The sequence below is a fragment of the Berghia stephanieae genome, chromosome 12, assembly GCF_034508935.2.
Source record: "Berghia stephanieae isolate SIO BIC M18660-M18661 chromosome 12, UCSD_Bste_1.3, whole genome shotgun sequence".
Lineage (NCBI taxonomy): Eukaryota > Metazoa > Mollusca > Gastropoda > Nudibranchia > Aeolidiidae > Berghia > Berghia stephanieae.
Window position 1 is genome coordinate 21,348,210 of NC_088371.1, and position 22,105 is coordinate 21,370,314.

The 22,105-nt window shown below is 33.0% G+C and overlaps 2 protein-coding genes across 5 annotated transcripts in view; one reads left to right on the forward strand and one right to left on the reverse strand.

Moving 5' to 3' along the window:
- LOC144958125 (TRAF3-interacting protein 1-like) overlaps nt 1–19,535 on the reverse strand; it is a 34,373-nt gene extending 14,838 nt beyond the window's left edge. The window contains exons 1-10 of one of the 4 annotated variants that reach the window (XM_078889857.1): nt 19,253–19,535; nt 16,863–16,931; nt 15,544–15,592; nt 13,986–14,098; nt 11,711–11,833; nt 10,992–11,177; nt 6,742–6,804; nt 5,915–5,975; nt 4,303–4,323; nt 114–236 (exon numbers count right to left, since the gene is read on the reverse strand). In XM_078889857.1, the coding sequence (XP_078745983.1) occupies nt 114–236; nt 4,303–4,323; nt 5,915–5,975; nt 6,742–6,804; nt 10,992–11,177; nt 11,711–11,833; nt 13,986–14,098; nt 15,544–15,592; nt 16,863–16,931; nt 19,253–19,375 (931 nt within the window). In that variant the 5' untranslated portion in view covers nt 19,376–19,535. The remainder of the gene's footprint in view (nt 1–113; nt 237–4,302; nt 4,324–5,914; nt 5,976–6,741; nt 6,805–10,991; nt 11,178–11,710; nt 11,834–13,985; nt 14,099–15,543; nt 15,593–16,862; nt 16,932–19,252) is intronic. The other 3 variants (XM_078889859.1, XM_078889858.1, XM_078889860.1) reach the window with 3 other exon arrangements.
- Nucleotides 19,536–20,000: 465 nt separating this feature from the next.
- The window catches only part of LOC144958242 (endoplasmic reticulum aminopeptidase 1-like), a 96,268-nt gene continuing 94,163 nt past the window's right edge, over nt 20,001–22,105 (forward strand). The window contains exon 1 of the mRNA XM_078890081.1: nt 20,001–20,247. Coding sequence (XP_078746207.1) covers nt 20,208–20,247 — 40 coding nt within the window. The 5' untranslated portion in view covers nt 20,001–20,207. The remainder of the gene's footprint in view (nt 20,248–22,105) is intronic.

Consider the following 22,105-nt stretch of genomic DNA (forward strand, 5'->3'; position numbering starts at 1 on the left):
TGACCGTTTGTCGATACAATTACAATACAAATGTGCATGGGATATGAAGAAATAGATATATATGTATATTTATATGTTTAGAAGATACAGTGTGCAAATATGATGAGAGATACCTGAGCCGCGTCTACGCCTGCTAAATTTGACAGATTCTCCTCTTTGCTCCTCCTCCTCCTCAACTCCCACTCCTATGCCTTCCTCTCCTTCTTCTCCGCTGACCTCATCTCCGTTTTGCTCACCTGATCGTTTCGGGAGTGAGGTGAGGGAGGAGAGGGAAGGATAGAGGAGCAAACGATGGAATTTGTGAGAGTGTGAATGGGGTGAAGAAAGATACAGAGTGAATGAGGTGTGAAATGTGATAATGGAGTTTTAACAACAGGGGATGGAACTTTTAACCATTTAAAAGCGAGGCTGAATTTCGTTCAATTCATAATTGTTTTGTTTTTTTCAAATCTTTATTTACTTATACCTGCAGGCCTGACCATTTTCAACCAAGAAAATGATACTAAAAAAAACTATTGTAAAGCACCTCTGAGCACTGTTTGTGGATACTGGCGCTATATCAAATAATAATTATAAGAAAGCAGCGACCTTGAAATGGCTTGGATTTACAATGAAGCTCGACATCATTGTTATTGCAAGTATTCGGGTTAGAATAAAACCTAACCCCGCATGGCAAAGGTAAAATAGAAAATGAAAACAGATTGAATCTGCAACCTTTTATTTTTTTTCTCACCCAAATTCGAACAATCAGAATTGGCAGCCAGAAAGATGAGATGCATATTTTTGTGCTCTTAGATTTTCAGATTTGAATTTAAATTTCCACTTACAATTCTATTTCTTTACCTCGGGGACTAAGAAAGCATTTTGTATTCACTCATTTAAAAGAAAAGTTCAATTTTTAAAAAAGACGCCAACTGTTTACAACAGGTCTTGATAGTTTTATCAGTAGAGCACCTGATACTCAATCAAAATGACTGGTTTCAATCTCCAGTTGAGTAAAGGTTGTTTTCCAGGCCATGCAACAGAGATTGAATATCAATAGCTCTCACAATTGGTAAAAATACTGACGTTCTGTCCATAGAATATTTCCCAAATTGTTACTGTCTGCTGAATGTGATCCTTATGGACTATTTACATAATGATAAAGGAATGGGAACAGACCAAATCTTATAAATATCTCAATAAAAGTTATTCCTGATATTTTTTACCCCACTTTTATCACAAAGAAAAAAAGAGCAGCCTTACATTTGCCTTGGACAGAATTTATATAGGATAATTAATACTTAATAGCTAAGCTTATGGACTGGCTATCTCTAATGTTATGTCTTGTAGATTAAATAACAATAAAATATTTTTTTCAAAAGAAAATCAATTCTCACTTAAACTGATTCTGACATCTTTTATCTTAATCATCTTACTTTCTTATCTCTATTTTTTTAAAACATACAATAAATAATGTAAGTGACAAAGTGTTTTAATAATAATTATAAAAATAAAAAAGAGAAATATCATATAATCAGTGAAGTTAAAAAAAAAAAAAGAAAAGAAAAGGAATTTAAAAGGAAGGAAAGAATGAGATACCTTTTGTCACATAGTTTTAAATGACATTGTTACAGTTGCTATAGGTCATTCTGGTTATCTATTATCAATTGTCCTCATCGTTTCACATTGCAAATCATTATTTATTCCATTGATTAGTAAAAAAAATCATAGGCACTGAAACCACCAACATTACATGTACATTTCCTTCGGTTATTATATTAATCAAAAGGAGTTATCTATTTTTTAAAAACAACAAAAAAAAAAACAAAGACAGCAGGATATAAATAATAGACCAACTAATACATTATGAACATAATTCTAGAAAAAAATATATTTTGCATTAATCTCTGTTTTAAAAAGAAAGTAAAAAATATATCCAACCAAAAAAAAAATACAAAGAAAAAAAAACCAATCCCAACATATTAAAATAATATTGTTATGTTCAACCAATCACATATCGCATGATAAATTATCCTATTGATGTTTTATATTTTCACCACCATGAAAAGGAAATACCAACTCAACTATCTCACGAAAGTGAGACAAAAAAAAAAATATGGAGAACTGGTGGAGAACAACAAACGTTTTCTCTATGAAAAAGTAAGAACATCAAAATAAACCTTATCTCTGTCTGCTAAATATTTACAGTTCAGTTCCACCACCGATATCCATAAGATTCTTTACGGTTAATGACAGTCAGTGAATTTGAATTGTGATTGCCATACAAAGTGAACTTCAAACAACACCCCCCCCCCCCCCAAAAAAAAGACAAAAAGAAAGAAAAAAATAATATTATACCAGAAAAGAATATAATAATTCTTGCAGGAACGGATGATTGGCATAAAAAACTGAGGGAAAGAAATTTAGGACAGTTTGATCCTGAAAATCTTAAAAAGTTTGATGCAAAATAATATATTTTGGATAACCAGTGAACGAATATCTTATGAGGATATTCTAAATGTCTATAACTGATTCGAATCACAAAATAACCATTAAATAGTATGTATGAACGTTTCTGAATTATTTGGCAGTGATCAGCGAGAGATATGAGAAATGTTTTACTTCCATTCCAACAATAAGCATGCAACAGCAGAAATTCCAATCTCCAATTAGAGATTAGAAACAGAAAAACATTCCAAAACAAAGAAAATAGATCTATCCATGCATGAGATAAACCATATTATAGAAACATATGTGTAAATTCCATGTATCCATGCAAGGAAACTGTATAAAAATAACAGATCATGCAATCAAAGCCTCCTATCACTGGTGAAAGCATGAAACAAAAATGATAACCATAGACCAAACAAGGAATATTTTGGGCTCAAAACCCAAGGGCATCGAGCATAGTGTTATTTAAGTATTTGAAATATTTGTTCTGATGCTATGATGTATTGTAATACATTGGCAAATTACCTTTTCTCGTTATGATCAGAAAACTTTCACTTACTACATCAATATTTAACCATGAGCTTTATATATATATATATATAAAATATATATATATATAATATATATATATATATATATATATATATATATGGGCAGTCCCGATAGCTCAGTTGGTAGAGCACTCACTTCACATGCAAAGGGACCTAGATCGATCCTGGGTGCAGTCGATATTTTTTTTGACCCCCCTGTCCACCCAGCAGTGAATGTGTAGCTGTGTCTATTAGCTTTGGTGGAAAGTACTTTGCGATAGATTAGCGTCCTATCCAAAGAATAACAAGCAATTGCTATTGTCAGTTTCACGCTATAGAAACCGGGACAAACTCTGTCTCCATGAGCCTAATGTCTCTGAAGGACTACTTTTTTCTTATTATTTTTTTTTTATATGATGCAATATCCACAGAAAAAAAAACTAGGGATCCTAAGCCAACAACAACACTTAACTTGAGGAATGAGACACAATGACTGTCGGGTGATGTCAAAATTTTTAACAAGGATAAAGCTTTTACTTTTAATGGCAGAGTACTCATTTTACACCTGGTTGTGATGAGAGAATGTAAGTAAGGAGCCCTGTCGAAGGACTCAACTTTGCACTGCCGAGAGTGGGACTCCAACCACGGATCAACAGGCCGAAGGTGAGTGAGTGTCATACCACCAGACCACAAAGCCACAACAATGTCAATACATTAAGAAGATCTTCAACTTGGCTAAAATTCTTAAACTTAAGACTTCAAAGATGGTTTAAAACCTTTTGACAAATTGCGATCTTTCAATTTGTTAAGTGGAAGATGTATGGGGCCAGAATTAGAGAAACATTTTTCATCAAAGTAAAGCAATTTACATTCTTAGACCTATTATTAGAGCATCCACTGTCTTATTATAGGTACACTTAAAAATGGAACTGTGTTTGGGGGGGGGGGGTGTTAAGAGAGGAAGGGAAGGGGGAGAGTGAAAAATTTGAAACTATTTTTGCCACCATTATTATGTTTCTATCATTATACATTATTATCCAGAGTGATTCTTGAGAAATGTTACTTTCAAAACACACACATAAACACAACCCACAAACTATTTTTTCTCTAGGCAGACCTCCTTCTGTTTTGAATTTCAGTGGTGAGACAAATCATATACAAAAGTGACTGCCACTTTTCACAAAACCAAATCAAAAAACAAAATAATTGCTAGGATTATGATAATTGTAATATAGTGATTACAGTAAGCTGTCTATCGTTATCAATAAATGTCTCTATGAAAGAAAAAAAAAAAATTGCTAAAAAAAAATATAATAAACTAAATAAATAAAATATTTACCAAGAGCTGCGTGGTTTTGAGCTGTTAAAAAAAAAAAAAGCAGTGCAAAAAAAAAAAAAAAAAGAAAAGAGCCATGAACTTCGGTGATGAAAACATTTTGTTTCGTATTGTATTATTGAATACTTGTATTAACACAATAGTGTTCCTTTTTATACTTTCAGACAATGTCTGATTCCATTCCTTACATCACAAAGCTTTAGAATTGAACAAAAAAAATTCAAAACATCTTATTCTACCTAATATGGCTGCCGAATTAATAATAAGATTATGGCTAGGGTACAGATTAATTTATTATTTGTATTATTTTATTTTTTTGGCAGTGGTTTACATTACATTTATTCTCATCATCTCAAGAGCCACAGTCGTACCACTATAATAAAGGTCTGTCGGTATAACTTCTCGTCTGTCCTAAAGAAATTCACTGCTCCTTTGAAATGCGGCTTTGTCCCTGTTAAAAAAATGGTTCTAACAACAAATAGCGAGCTCTCACGAAAATGGCCACGTTGATTCATGTCTTGTCTCAAGGGAAACCAACATGACTCCTATTTGCTGGATTTCTATCCACCAAATGCTTTTTTTTTTTGGAAGGGGAGGCACTCATGAAAGCCGAATGACCTCCAGAGAAAAATTACTTGGGAGATCCAAACAGTCACAGAGGACATGGGCAGCAGAACCATTGACAATTATCAACTGTATCAAACTCTCCTTTAATAGTAAATTGAAATCCTGATTCCAAAATGAAATATACACTTTCAGAATAAATTGTTTCTGTATTTTTCTCCCCCCCCCCCCCCCCCCCCCTTTATTGTAATTGCTACAAATTAATCAATCTTCATTTATAGTTTGAATTCTCTTCTTGATATTGAGTATTTTCCAATGATGTTTTAAAACATTTGACAGTAGAGCCAAAAACATTGTTCAGTGAGTTTGATTTTATATTCAAACAAATAGTGAATATGGTTCTTCAAGATTTGTTTCCTTGATAATTCATGAATGTATTTGAATTTGAAACTGTAAACATTTGAATTGGACATAGTGTAGCATCATGCTATTACATCTTTACAGCTAAAACAGAAAAATTTTGTTTTGTTGGTCAGACAGTGAAGGTTTTTATAGGGGGGGAGGGGGGGGGGGCGTTTCGAATTAAGAATAAAGAAATAAAACTAACTCCTAAAACTAATAAAATACAAAAAATGCTGCCAGATAAAATAATAACGAAGGTCAAATTATTTATTCTGGAATAATAGGTGCTGTGCCATAATATGCAATGCAACCCCTGCCACACATTTAAATAACAAACCAAAAGAATAGTGGTAGTAGTAGTGGTAGAATGACATGATATATATATATAACTTGCTAATGGTAATGATTGATTTTTATGATATTAACTGAGCTTATGGCATTGCTATATCTACCTTTAAGACTACAATATTGAATTAAAACAAGACACTTTGGTCAAATTGAAAAAAGACCATTAGAATAAGATTTTTAAAAAAAAGAATATTTGTTCAATTTCACTCAACGTTTAGAAAAGGGTAATTCAACAAAGCTGGTGGAGGGTGTAATGCAAAGGCTTAACAAACAGGAGATAAAAGTAAATGTGCGGACCCACCTTCTCTTCTCCTTCTAGAGCCCTTTGCAGAGGAGGGTCTTTGTAACCTTGGTGGGGGTTCCTGTACAAAAACAGATTGGGAGTTTAAAAAAACAAAAGTTTTAATTTTCAACAGATGCCATTAACCCTCTTCTCCTTACCAGCCATTTTCAGGATTTTCCCCAAAACTTCACACCCAACTAACACAAAATAGATTTTTTATCACTTAGACATAATAGCAGTAAAATTCTTGCCATACATAATTTCTTTAGCAAAATATACTCTACAACACACTGTTCATTTTCTTTAAATTTTATGATGTACAAAACAAATTTGAATAAGAAAAATTTTGTTAGTATCTTAATGAATGTGACGATTTTCCTATAGTTGGTAAGGAGAGGGTTAAGAAAAAAAATGTGATGTTTTGTTATACCTTGGATGAAGAATTGAATGAAAGATGCCAAAAAAATCATAAAAGTTGTCCTTCAGAGCCAACAGGCCCATGGAGCAGATGTATATCCTGGTTTCTAAAGCGTGAAATGGACAATAGCAATTATTTGCTACACCTATGGATGGGACGCTAGTCTATCACAAGGTACTTTCCGCAACAACTGACAGAAAATACAGCTACCCGATTACTGCTGGATGGACAGGGAAGAAGGAGAAAGAGGAGGAGGGGAGAAGAAGAAGAAGAAGAAGAAGAAGAAGAAGAAGAAGAAGAAGAAGAAGAAGAAGAAGAAGAAGAAGAAGAAGAAGAAGAAGAAGAAGAAGAAGAAGAAGAAGAAGAAGAAGACGGAGACGATGAAGTCAATGGTATCAATCATCCTAATTTTCACGTCCATACTTACATGTTTGTCCTCTCCATTCTGTCTGGCCGGTGATTCATTTTCTTTCTCTTTACTCTGATCTCTCTGTGTTTTTTAAAAGAATTAAAAAATTTAATGAAAACAGTCTGGACTTATTTAAAGTTAACCTAAATATTCTTTCTTTTAAAAAAATAATTAAAAATAAAAATCCATAAATTCACAAATATTCAATACCTTTCTTATGACTCAACAATTTTTGTTATATTAGCATCTCTGTTATAGGAGCTAATTTGTTTGATACCAAAAAATAATTACATGTAAAAATGAAAAGAGCAGCAAAGCCTTGATACACGACACTAAAAAAACAAAAAGATCCCCAAACTATACCACTAGCCTAGCACATCACCAACTTAATAACACATTAAATTAATGAAAGAACTTTTCATTGACTCGTCATATCACACAATTTGCCTTTGTCCAAAAGGGACGAGAAGTCATCGTTTAGTCAAAATTAATTAAAGCAACCAATCCTCTCCTCACAAAAAGTGATTGCCATTACCGTGGTCTGTAACATTATGGAGTGAAAAAAATAGAGGAATGAAAAGCAACAACCATTTAAAAAAAAAAAAAAAAAAAAAAAAAAAATTATAAAAAAAATTACCACAAGACTGCCTATTCAAACATTCAAATGAAAATTGCGTTTAATCATTCTGTAATAGCTTGGTATTATTAATATTATGATTCAAGGGATATAATCCATGATTTGCTTTGTCTTTGTTTTATAAAATATTATTGTGGTTAGTGCCCTTGCCATTGTACTTCCTCTCTAAAATAAGCAAATCAAGAGCCGGTCGATTTCCAGCTGTTCCTCCATTCATTGGTAATCCTTGACAATTCAATACTTAATTATTTCAGATAATACTAAAACATAAAAGAATTAAATCAGAACTATGATTAACAATACAATAAATAACAATAACATAATTCAGATGGATATCAAAATCCACTTGAAATAAAACGAAAAACACTTTAAACAATACAACCTCAAGACATTCTGAAATCTTATCAGAAACATCAATATTATCATACTGATGTGTAGTTAGGAAATTACTAAAAACTTTTAAAGTATGCCAAGACCATTCAATACTCTAGGCAAAAAGTAATGAAGAAAAATGAATATAACAGCTTTGAAAAAGAACAAAATAACAAACACAGCACATTTCAGGCTCAAAAAACCTAGATTTACAATTAAAGCACCCGTGAAAAAGTAAGACAAAGGGAAACTGGGAACAAATAGGGATCAGATGTAGATTCCAGGAGCATACCATCAATGTTCTAAGTCTGAGATCACCTTTAAGTCTCATCCGGACACAACACAAGATCCACAAAGAGGAACACACTCAAATCTTTACACTATACATTCAAAATAACAAATATAATAACACAAAACAGTGATATGAAATACAAGGAAAAAAATATCATCTTCCAAAACAATAACTATGCATTTGACTGTTTCCCTCATAGCCAAGGACACTGGCCAGGGCCAGGACAAAACCAAGTAATCTCATTCCAAGACAAAGACAGAAAGCAAATTGGAAAACAGAAAATAAGGAGATAGAAGACATAGCAAGTGCCACCCTGCCCACTATGGGAGGTCAGGAACCCCATCCAGTTATGTGTTGCCTTTGTCCAAAAAAAAAACAAAAAAAAATTGTTCTACATGTTAAGTGTTGCTGTTGGCAGGTACCCCTTACAAAGTGTTTTGAGCACATTAAGTGGATATTGCACTATATAAACGCTTTTTATCCTTCTAGTCTGTTATAATCTGGCTGACAAGAAGGTTTAATAGTTAGATCTTAAAAAAGTATTTCATGCAACATGTTTGTTTGTTTTTTGTTTGTTTGTTGCTTAAGGTCTCTTTCAACACAATTGAGGTTATATGAGAGACCGCTGAAACAAAAAAAACAAGCAATCTAACAAAATTAGTACAAATGTAAATCAAAATCATGACCTAAAGATATCATAAGCTAAATTATAAATAACCAAGAACAAACAGGCAGAAGATTTACAGAAAAAAAAATATCCCCTGTCAAAAATACAATCACAAACCAAAGAAGCAGGATAGGCTAGTAAAGAGAAGAAGAAACGACATCACTATCGGATCGTACACCCATGCGAACATCATAGGTATATGATTCAAGGGTGATGCTCCCATCCAACCACCCGCCATGCAACATGTTGTCTGCATTCCACATTATTATTAATATAAATCATCGATACTATTCAATTCTTCTACACCCAAATAATCAAACGGTTGTGAAATGAAACTTAAGAAACTCAACTCAATTAAACTTCTATAAATATCAAACTTTTTAAAAATAATTTATTCATTATGAGTCTCACAGCTCTGTGGTCCGATACGTCCATTCCACTGCCATCACCCAGGCCACCTTTTACCGATGACAAGCCGTCACCCTGTGATTTCATGACAGAGCCATCGATGCCATCCTCCTCACTACATGCCAAGGAAGTGCCTGGAACGGCAACTTCCTCTCTCGGAGATGACTTAGAATCTGTAGCAAAATCAAAGCTATCTCCACCTGGACTATTTTGCAACGCTAGAGGTTTGTCCATTTTACCAGTCACTTTCCCAAGGGAATATTTTGACGTCTGCGATACTTCAGCTGTTTTCAGAACATTTGAATTAGGCTTATTATTACTACTTTTGGGCAAGGAACTCGATGTTGACGTTGCTTTCAACGATGTGCTGCCAGTTCCTGTGACAGTGGATTTGCCCGTTGTAGTGTGACCTAGTCTCGATTTATTGCTGCTTCCACTAACGGTATGATTGGTGTCATTGGAAGCGATAGCTGTTGAACTACCTTTCTTAGATTGCTGGGTGGGGACAGGCAGTCGGGATAAAGATTTCCTGGAGCTATGACTCATTGCTTTAGGTTCTGGGTCCATTGGGTAAGACTGTAAAATTTTTTACATGACTTATAGAAAAAGAGAAAATCTATTTCACAAGGAGGAACAAACCTATTTTAGTGAGAAAGGGTGAAATAGAAACTAACAGAGATAACTCTCCTTCAATTTTAAACATTTGGTACAAAATACTGCCAGAGATGCCCTTTGCTAATATAAAAAAAAGCATGAAAGTTTTTTCTCATAAAGACCATATTCTATGAAAATATTTCATGCAAATCTTCTCCTAATCGAATGGTATCACCATATGCATATCAACCCAACAATCAATACTTTCATCTTTTAAAAATCAACTCTCAAATACTGACTAAGGTCAGCCAAAAGATTTCAAAAAGCCAGTTTCTAGCCAGAAATATAGCATCCATGTACTGCTGCATTCTAGGCACATTGTGAACTCTATGAACACATATTTTAAGTGTCTGATCTTATACCCATACTTATCACAAAACATGAATGCTTCTGGATTTCGTTCAATGGGAAAACTATAAATATTAGTAAATCTCACTCATTCTACTTTACATATATAAAAAATTTACACCATATGCTAAAACATTATTCAAATTTTAAAAAAAAACATTCACCTCAATCTTTCATTTGAGACTCTTGGATTTGCACTTTAGAGTTTGCTGAGCATGCTTTTGCATTTTTGGCTCCAATTGTATGGAATTCTTTACCACCAAAATCTGACATGTGAAAGTCTGTCAGTCTTCAAACGACATCTTAAAATCTTTTTTTTTTCATTTTCTGCTTATCGTGATTCTCTGTGAACTTTGAACTTTATGTCATTGTCTGTTGTGGTGATTTTGTAGTCAAAAGCACAAACTTTTGTGACACCAGAAAACAACTGTAAGGAATCTCTGAGCACTATTTGTGGATACAGGCTCTATATCAAATAATAATACTAATACTAGAGTAGATCAAGTCTTTTGTTTCAATCAGATGGAAATCTTTAGGATTTTTTATGTCTTTTGTCGGCAATTAAGCATGTCATAATATTTAAGACTTGAAAAAAACTCTCAACAAATCTTCTTCAATCCTCACACATCTAACGCAGGGCAATCAGAGGTAACTCCTAATATTTTCTTGCCCATCCTCTCCCCCATTAAAAAAAAAATTGTTCAGAATATGCAAATACAAATCTTTTCCTCTAAGCTTTATACTCCCAAAATATTATGAACAAAAATGTGATTTCATTCATTACATGCATTCATTCATCACAATATTTTCTTTTCTTTCTGCAGAATCTATGTGTGTTCCTGTTTACAATCTAAAAATAATCATTCTCAATTAAATGCATATTATCTCACCTTTCTGGATTTCTCTCTGTGTCGTTCATCCCTGCCATCTCTGGATCTGTCCCTGGTTTTAGAGTCTCTGTCCCCATCTCTGTGTCGATCTCTGTCTCCACCACGAGACTTGCCGCGGTCCCCTTGCCGGTCTCTATCTCCCTTCTCACTGCCTTTCTCTGCCTCTTTTTCTCTATCCGCTTTGTTCTGGAATGAGGCAAAGTTGATTGAGATGATGATTATGCAGATGATAGTAGTAAAAAAAAAAAGAACCCCCCTTGCCAAAAAAAACCCCCAAAAAACAGTATTTATATAGCACAATATCTCCTAAACACGTTCAAAGCGCAGTCGAAAATAATGATGCCTTGTAAAAAGGATGTAAAGTTTAGAAGCAAAGTAAATCACTTGGTTGAAACTGATGACAGAGACAGATTGCCCTATTATTAGGGCAACATCCCTGACCAACCAAAGAGTAATAGAGTGGCCAGTTTTTTTTTTCTCTTCTTCTAAATTGCCTTTACTTTTGCTCCATTAAAAAGACCCAGCTATCCATTGTCTCAAAGCTGAACAAATCTACAGTGGAATATTATATTCTATACGGGGAGGGAGTTCAGTCAACTCACATCTGGGAAGTGAGTTTGATTACTACAACACAAGAAGCATGAAACGAACTGATGACTTCAACTCCAACCTGCGTGCGTCAGCTGAAAACATGAGAAATCATAGCTATTTCAACTCACGTCTGACTCAGTTTTCCTCCTGTCAGCACTCTTGGTTCTGTCTTTGCTGGATTTCTCCTTCTTCTCCTCTTTACCACCCTTCTCACCTTTCAACACTCGCCTCACATATTCATCGTTGTCAACCTGAAGTTGAGGAAGAGGAAAACATCAAAACTATAATGATCTTTAAAAAAAAAAAAGATTAAAAATATAAGCATCACACACCTTTATAATCATCAAAACTAAACTTGAGCTTTTTTATATTGCAATATCCACCCGAAGTGTTCAAATAGCTTTACAAGGGTCCCTCGCCAACTTAACATGTAGGACGAGACATGAAGCCTGTTAGACGGTAAAACAATTTATTATCCAACAGACAACACTGTAAACAGCCAGGATGCTCAGTTTACACCAAGGTACAGTGACAGATTGTGAGTAAAGAGCCTTTTCCAAGGAATCAATGATGCACTCCTCAGAAAGGGACTCCAACCCAAGACATTCCAATCCAAAGGCAAGTGTCATACCACAAGACCACATAGCCGCATGCATGAATTATAAAACTAAATGGAAACAAGCAAAAAGTCGAAATACAAAATAAGCTAGTATCTCCAATGGGATTAAAACCTAGACTCTTCTGTTCTAAAGGCCAAAGACTTACAACTATGCCACTCACTGATCACCAAGCATATCGAACAAATATTAAAACTATGGACAAGGAGCTTCCGTATTCAAATATTTTGCAAAAAATGTAAATATTTTTGTCCTTGATATAAGCCAGCTGCTATATAATAGTCACTCTTGTCAAATACAGATATAAGTACAAAAGAACCAAATTATGATATTACTTACAAAATAGGGAAGTAAGAGTGGGGCTAATAATCACTCCAAACTGAAAATTTATTCTGAGGTTAAATAGCGCAAACTTTTTTTAAAAAACAAATTTAAAAAAGAATGAATGAAAAAGCATTATTAAACTCATCAACAAAGGAAGGTAAAAAAATTTTTTTTTCAATATATAAATAAATATAAAAGCCCCACACGGTTTAGTTGCTTGCATAGAGTTGATGTACCTGGAAACGAACCCGGGGTTTTGAGTGAGAGGGAGTATTACAATGACCGGAATCCTTCTGGATTGTGTTATAAACAAAATGAGCAATGCAATGTTTGAGTCATTCCTACCAGTAATAACAAATGAATTTTTTTTTCAAAGCTGAACTCTAAACACGATGGCAGCAACATATGACCATTATCATTATTAATATAATTTTCATTATTATTATTATTATTATTATTATTATTATTATTATTATTATTATTATTATTATTATTATTATATTATTATTATTATAAATTTTTTTATTATTATTATTATTATTACTATTATTATAATTATTATTATTACTACAATTGTTTTTATTATTATTATTATTACTATTATTATTATTATTATTATTATTATTATTATTATTATTATTATTATTATTATTATTATTATTATTAGTATTATTATTAGTATTATTATTATATTATTATTATTATTATTATTACTATTATTATTATTATTATCATTATTATTATTATTATTATTATTATTATATTATTATTATTATATTTATTATTATCATTATTATTATCATCATTACTATTTTTTAAGAAGAAGAGTTATCCACAGTGACACATCTGCCATAGTCAACACTCTACATAGATGAAAGGGAGGATTTACAAACATATAAAGAAAAATAAAACTTCCACGCTCCTTTTAAAAGATATAATCGACTTCTGTTGCAGTACCAGTCTCCTGTTAGATGTCTTTTTGTACTAACACTCTTACAATATTCATCACTGCCAATAACCAGAACAAAACTAATATATACATAGATATATTTTCTTTTTTTAAAAAGTATGTATTTTGGTCAATCGAAAAAACAATCAAACACATATCACCTGTCTTATATAAATCTACATTTTAAAAAGTGTTGGAACTGATACTGATATGGTGTTAATTCAATATCCAGTGGTGAGTAAAAACATTAATATATTCATCACCTTTCTCTAGAATTTTAGGTTTTATTCATAAACGATTTTATTTGCATAAAACATACACTCAATGATAAACCAGGTTGAAAAAAAAAAACAACTTTTTTTTCCCTTTAATTTTACATGCTTCACTTTGGAATAATAGTTCTATAAACACTGATCCCCTCTCTATTAATATCGATTGAGCTCCCCCCCCCCCCCCCCCCTCCTCCTCCTCCCCTTGTACAACAATATGTTCTTCCGTAATACGAAAGCTTACATTTTTGTTGATAGCATCCGCCAACAACTGCAGCAACTCATTTGTTTTTTCAGGTTCGTGTCCAGCCACAATCTTTATAGGTCGCACACCAAGTGACTTCCCTGTCACAGCCGCTGAAAGAGTTAAGATACATATGATAATAATAATAATAATAATAATAATAATAATAATAATAATAATAATAAATAATAATAATAATAATAATAATAATAATAATAATAATAATAATAATAAAAAATAATAAAAATAATAATATGAAGAAGAAGAAGAAGAAGAAGAAGAAGAAGAAGAAGAAGAAGAAGAATAACAATTATTATTATTATTATTATTATTATTATTATTATTATTATTATTATTATTATTATTATTATTATTATTATTCTCATCATTATCATTAGTTAGTTATGTTCTCTATCATTGATATTACTATTGCTGTTACTGTTACTTTTATGTGTTTCAAGTGTGATGTACAAATTAAACCAACTAAATTAAAAACCATACATGTTTTATGAGTAAAACAGAGCTGTGAGGTCACATAAGAGTATGTTTTCCATTGTTGTGTTGTCTGTCATAAACGTGAAGATATATATATATAGATGTATACTTTCAAATAGTTAAAAATATTGCCAAAGCATCAAATTCAGTTGGTGCACATGGAAGGTTATGATGGTAGTACATTTTAAAACAAAACAACACAATGAAAATTGTGTGTTCTCTTTGGGAGAATGCTTGTACAAAATTTATCATAGGCCTCTGAATACAAACAGTCATAGATTGACATTAAATAAAAAGATGAAATCGTTAAAAATATTTACAAAGCATCAAATTCCTTTAGTGCATAGGAAAGGTTAGGATAGTATTGCAATTCAAAACAAAATAACACAATGAAAACTGTGTGTTCTCTTTGGGAGAATGCTTGTAGTAGTATGTTCATTATTTATCATAGGTCTCTCAATACAAACGGTCATAGATTGACATTAAATAAAAAGATGAAATCTGACAAATAAAGAGGAAGCCGTCCTAGCTCCGCTAGCGTAATTGGTGGACCACTCAATTCACAAGCAAGGGGACCAACCTCAATAACAACTCAAATTGTGGTTTGTTTTAATTTTAATCCCTCTGTCCAACCAGCATTGACTGGGCAGCTGAGTCCTAAAAATAAAATAAATAAAATTCCTTTTATTCATCCCATGGGGTGAAATTTGTCTCTAGGATCTATTCCAAGGGAAGACCGGAATAACCCAGGCATCAGCCGCAGTGCAGCACCGCAAATTGAGCTAGGGCGAGGTGACTTGCTCAAGGCTATACAGTACAGCGGCGGTTGCTCGAACTCTGTACTTTTTGGATACGAAGAAAAGACCACGCTGCTGAGCCATGCTGACCCATGTCTGATCAGACATAAATTACTCTGTAGCACCCTATCAATAGGGCATTTCAAGTATGGTGCTATAGATACTGGGGTAAACTACGGCATCATGAAGTCTTATGGTGCTGAAAAGAAAATATATAAGAATACAATACAATACTTTGGTTACAATACTTAAACCATCCCACTTACCAACCATGTCTACCACTTTCTGTAAGAATGCCACTTTAGAATCTTTGTCCTAGATGGAAATAGATAGATAGGTAATAATAATAATAATAATAATAATAATAATAATAATAATAATAATAATAATAATAATAATAATAATAATAATAATAATAATAATAATAATAATAATAATAATATATTGTTCATGAAGGCAATTTTTCATTTGGTTACAGCATATACATAATATACGCAAACAGACATAAATGAAACAAAAAGTGCAAAAACCACACACACACACACTGACTCACAATTAAATAGGCTTCGTGTAACCTATCTAAAAGGCATATCATCATGATTACAAACATTTAATATCTATTCATATATATAGATAGATAATTGAAAAAGCATTAAGGTAAAACATTGAAATGTCTTTTTCTTCTTTGAAAAAAAAATCTAAAATTGGCACCACAACTCCCAATCAGATGAATTTCTGGTGGGAAAGAGGAATGAATAAAGAGGGATAACACCTATAAATTCAAAAATCATAATTGCTTTATGATAACTTTTTCAATCAGTCTAACCATTGACTGCTTCCCGAAGCAACACATAGTTGCCTTAATCATAATCCGATCCAAAACTTCACAAATTGAGCATTGTTTAGAGAATTAATGACATTCCAAGTGGCAAAACTGTAAAATCAAAGAGCATTTCCATAAGGTAGTTAGAAGCTCTTAAGTTGTAAACATTACTTTTGAACCTACTTAAAATAAAATTCCCTTTATTCTCCCCATGGGGAAATTTGTCTTTAGGGTCTATTCCACGGGAAGACTGGAATAACCCAGGCGTTAGCCGCAGTGCAGCGCCGCAAAGTGAGCTAGGACGAGGTGCCTTGCTCAAGGCCACACAACGCTGTGGGCGATCGAACTCGGTATCTTTCAGGTACGAAGCAAAGACCGTACCGCTGAGCCACGCTATCCCCCTGTACTCCTACAATGTAAACACCGTGTAAATGGAAAAACACTTGAGACCTTACCTTAGTTAACTCTCTCCTTACCGACCATTTTCAGTATTGTCCCCAAAATGGCAGCAGGCTTACCCAGCAGAAAAATGGATTGTTTAAACTCAAACAATCTTTCAACAGAACAACTTTATGTTCTTATTAATTGAACAAAGATCATACTTCAAAGTTTATGACGTACACACTAAATCTGAATAAGAAAAATGTATATTGTGTCATAACAAATGTGACGATATTGCTGTAGGTGGTAAGGGGAGGGTTAATCAACTACATGTCATTGGATCACATGTGAACAAATACCAAAACAAAACAAAAAACTCACTTTAACATTTTCTGAATTCATTTCAGATTCTGTGAAGAGACCTTGCATGAAGCCGGTGGTCTTTATAACCTGGAATGAAATTGAAATTAATAAGGGATGTGGCTATGTGGACTTGTGGTCTGACACTCCCTTTTGGATCGGAAGGTCCTGGGTTTGAGCCTCATTCAGCTAGCGCACAGTTGAGTCCTTGGAAAAGGCTATTTACTCCCATTCTCTCATCGTGTAAAATGAGTAACTGGCCGTTAACAGCATTATCTCTGTCAAAAATATTGTAATATCGCCTAGCAGGCATCACGTCAAGACCTCTATATGTTAAGTGTAGCTGTTGGTCAAGGACCCCTTGTAAAGCGCTTTGAGCACGTTTAGTGGATATTGCACTATATAAAAGCTCGAGTTTAACAAGCTCAAGGGATGATGCAACAGTCTTCAAATATTTAATATTTCTGAATGTAGCTGAATACAGCAACTTTGTTATATGATGGAGAAAGGCGTACACAATAAGCTTAGCATTTCATAACCTTTGGCAATGCTAATAACCTTGTTAAAAACTTACTCAATATAGATCTTACTGAGCATAAGCATCATTGAAATTATTAAGTAAATCCAAGATCTTTTTGGATTCCAGTTTCCCAGGGTTTTTGCATCACAAATGTCACTTATCAGTAATGACTATGCTAATATTGATAACTTTGTTAAAAGCTTACTCAATATAAATGTTATATTGAGGGTAACACGGCACCGAAAATCGTGCTGAAACTGAACATTTAGCAAAAAGCCCCAGTTTCTGTGATCTAGCCTGAACGACAGTACCGCTTGCTGATTATAAGAGATAAAACTGTCACTGAGTAATTAATTACCGCTGCAGGCGATTGAGTAAGGGGAGATCACTGAGTAGCAAAATTATGCATAAAACATGCATTTTAAAATTCTTCTGTGACTAAATGTTCAAATTATGAGTCAGTTTTTATTCAGTTTACTTAAAGATCCATCTTTCTTCTTTTAAACTTCTTTTATATGAAGATATTTCATCCAGAAATAAATTATCATGGTATGAAATAAAAAAGCACTTAAAATTAGAATTTTACCCAAAGTACAATGAATAAAATATTAATTGTATCAAAATGTCAACATACAGATTTGATTTTTTTACGTTATGTGATAGTTAACATGTTTTATTTTATCATAGTGAAAACAGAATTGCCATTTAAGCGACGGTTATTGAGTTATGGTCATTTGAAGTGAAATCAGCTAAAATCCTTGAAAGTGAAAGAATGATATGTTACTGAGTAACTAATAAAGTTAATAATTTGAATTATGTCTTTATATTGTTATGTGTAATCTGTAGCAGTCTATTAAAACCATAAATATCATAAAGCCAATGTTTATCACGGGTTCTCTATCATTTAAAAAACACCAACAATTGCTTCTTAATCTTTATTTAGGACTGTGGTATATATCCCAAGTAATAGCTGATCAAACAATACCAGCTATCAAATCCTGCTCTTTGAACAAAATAATGTTTAAAAAAAAACATCTTTACTGCACCCGTGATAAATATTGGTACTTATAATTGTAAGCTTAATACTCTGTCTTTATCCAAGTTAATAATAATCGAATTCCACAGTGATATTTCCACTCGTCCTGTTGACATTTTTCTATACTATATGCATTACCGGTGATGTGGAGATTATTTCTGGCACAAACCCTCAAACCCCACACCACCGATAGACTAGTGTCCGATTAAGAGGGTAACTAGTGATTTCTATCGTAATACTACAGAAACAAGGATAAACTTCGACTCATGGACTTAGTGACTTCTATTTGCCTATATAAATCGAAAAGAAACTCGAATCTCTCGGGTGGAAAGAATGTCAAATGTAAAACGCCTTCAAAGACAACATCGCATCATAATTCGAGCCACATTGCTGTTTTGTTTTTGTTTTTTGGGGGGTTTTTTTTGCTATCTTTGTTACAGTAGAGTAAACCTGAATGAATGTAATGTATCTAGTAAAGGGTTCCCTCCAACACCCTCATCAATCTACATTACACAAACTCACACACACACACTGACACACACACAAACACATATTATATACACGCTGATTTAAATAATTGATGCCTGTAGCCCCATCAATATAAAAACCGTTGCCCAGTAACTTTGATTTTGATGATGACTTGCTTAAGTCAACCCACTTACTGATACTAATATCTACTGGCATTGCTTTGTTGATGAGTTTGGATACTGAGAAAGAGTGCCATGCCATAAAAACCCTAAACAAGATTTCAGCTTTGTCAATATTACTCGGAACTCAAAAGCTAATTGAAAGAGATGCTAGACCGAGGAGCTGTCGGAACAACAATCTGTAGACTGTAGAAGAATAACAACTTACTGAGGTCATAACATCATGAAGAAATCGAAATGGTGGTTTGGTCAGTAACTTTTCAGTGAGAGGAGGCTTCTTGATGATCTTTCCAAGACTATCCTGCGTCTTCTTTGCAATTGACGGATCCATTATGCTTTATCTATCAAGTAAATAACTTATGTTGTTCTTTATTCAAATTATTAAACATAACAAATTAATTTAGATACCATGTTTCTTCATTCATTCTTTTCTCATATCGTATTTCGCCGAACGGAAAAACAACAGGAATGTTGCTGAACTGCCATGCGCCAAGTAATTTCTTACTATTACTTCCGGTATTTCAGTTTACTTGTCGCTAGGTTACCTATGATAATTCTATGATTGCAAAATACAAATGAAACTATAAATTAAACAATTTATATACCCCCTCCCAATCGCACCAAACAAAATAATGGTTATTAAAATTTCTCCTTTTACGAGTCAAACTGTTTGAGTAAAGAATGCAATGGTGACGTTTATTTCAGGCCAAAAGTTTAGAAGTAAAATTATGTCAGAAGTCAGTCAGAAGACCTTATATAATATTAGTAACATTCGGTTGTCTATGTTATCTGCCTCAAAAGTGATATTGCAATCATTCGAATTGAATCAACAGAATTAAATTATTTATGTTGTCAGGAAACAAGTTCGGTTTTACATCTCAATGGGAACAATGAAGAAGTAAATTTAAACTAATATATAAATATTTATCCAATCCATGTTTTCGTAAGAAAAGAAAAATTCAATCCGGAAGTAAAGTGTGGGAGGTGGTATCTAATCAAAATAATGTGATGCAAAAAATGAAGTGGTGATCGATGCGGTCTATTGACTTCTTTGAGCTAAACTGAGCATTAAATATCAAGCAAAGGCAATGCGTCAGCCCTAGGATCGCTAAACCATTGCATTATCTGCCTCTTGTTTTTATCGCACCAAACCTGCAATCGACATGGAACAACATGAAGTTGAGGAGGTTTCTTTCCTGCCTGGTATGTAATCAAAATCAAATGTCCTATTCACTATCCGTTAGTCTAAAAAATAATACAATTTTATGTTGTGTTATAAATTACAGACATAGAGAATTTATGTGCCCTTTTGAAACTCATAATTCAAATAAATTTTCAATGAAAAAAACTATTCTTTTATTGCTTTGTAAATAAAAATCAAATTTTCTTTTGTTGTGAAACACAATAATTTACACGTTTAGAATTTCGTAAAAAAGGCTTATTTACTTTAAAAGACGAGGTACTTGCTGAACGGAGTAATTGTACCAATGTTTTGATTTGCAACAGGTTGTCATATTTGCTTTTTGTAGTTTCTTTTTCTTCTTCCCAACATGAGAAACTGGGGCCATTAAAAAAAAAAGGTTTTAAAAATATGGTGGCGTTTTTTTTGCGCCTCCGTTGGCGGTGTAAAAAAATGCACCGTTTTTATGCACCTCTGATGCCAATGCTGGTTAATTAATGAAAATGTTGCTGCTTGAAGCCCTTTAATCAACAGAACACGATGAATAAGGACGAATGAGAGATGTGTAGTGTGAATGGCGAGATAAGGAGAATAAATATAAATAATGATGGGACAGGAAATAGAATACCCCATTGTAAGGAAGTACGAATTAAATTATGACAATAAATATAATAAAATTAATTAACACACCCCTTTTATGTACCGCCATTGGGGTGTAAATGTGCGGTGTAGAAATAGACCCACAGATAAAAGAGGCTTCTAATCGTATTTTCTGTGAATTAACCCATATACGTCCATGAGTTTTAGATAGTTTTAGATTGTAGTTTAGCACACTTCTTAGTGATTACCGATGTATGTTTATGCAATGATAATAAATTAAAGAATAATAACAATGATTTAAAAAATCAAAGGTAAAAAGAAACATGGCACGCATATACTGATCTCAAATAAATAAATAATTTTAGAAAATTAAAATCGAATTTTTATTAAAACATGGTAAAAAGTTTTTTGAAAAACAACAACAACAAAAAAAAAAAGAACAAAAAATGACGTCTTTCTCAATAAAGTAAACTTTTTTTTTTTTTAAATTCCCACAATGGGATCGAATCCAGTACATTCAAGGATCGAGTCTGATATCTTATCCACTGCACTACGGAGCCACCTTACTATTCATAACATTTAATAAGGTCTTTCTAAGACCTTATTTTACCTTCAATGCAACTTCTATTTTCTGGTTTTAAATTTCGATTTTTTAGATTATTATTATTTTTTTTTTTTTTTTAATTTATTAACAAAGACGTACCTACAGATGTCACAATATAACTTTTATCATGTCCAAATACAGACACAACATCACTGATAAAATTGGGTGGAATGCGTATGCGTAACAGAGGTGCGTAAAGATGATCCGTTAAGATACTTCGTCAACAGAGGTGCATAAAACACCACGAAAAAATATAATTGGGTGTGGACCACCAATCGTCAAGTCATATTTTTAGTATGATTGACAGAGGTGTATAAATGGTGACACCAAGGATCTTCCGCTATTCGGAATAAGTGGCTTACAAAATACTTGATATAATATTAGAAAATATGGTTTTATTTCAAATTCAATGCCTCCGTCTTTAATTTATGAGTAGCTTGGTTGCCCAGCAGTATGATGTCTTGTCCTGTCACAAAATCGAGTGATGATAAGCATGGTCTATGACTGGATTTGTGACAGTTATCATGGAAAATTCTGATCCCGATGTTTGTTCTTGGGTAAGACACATTGCATATATTACCCCACTCAACTCAGGTGTGAATGAGTAGGTGCCTGCTATATGCAGTGACAGATAGTGTAGTGTAAGGACATAAGTAAATAAAAGCATCTGGTATGAA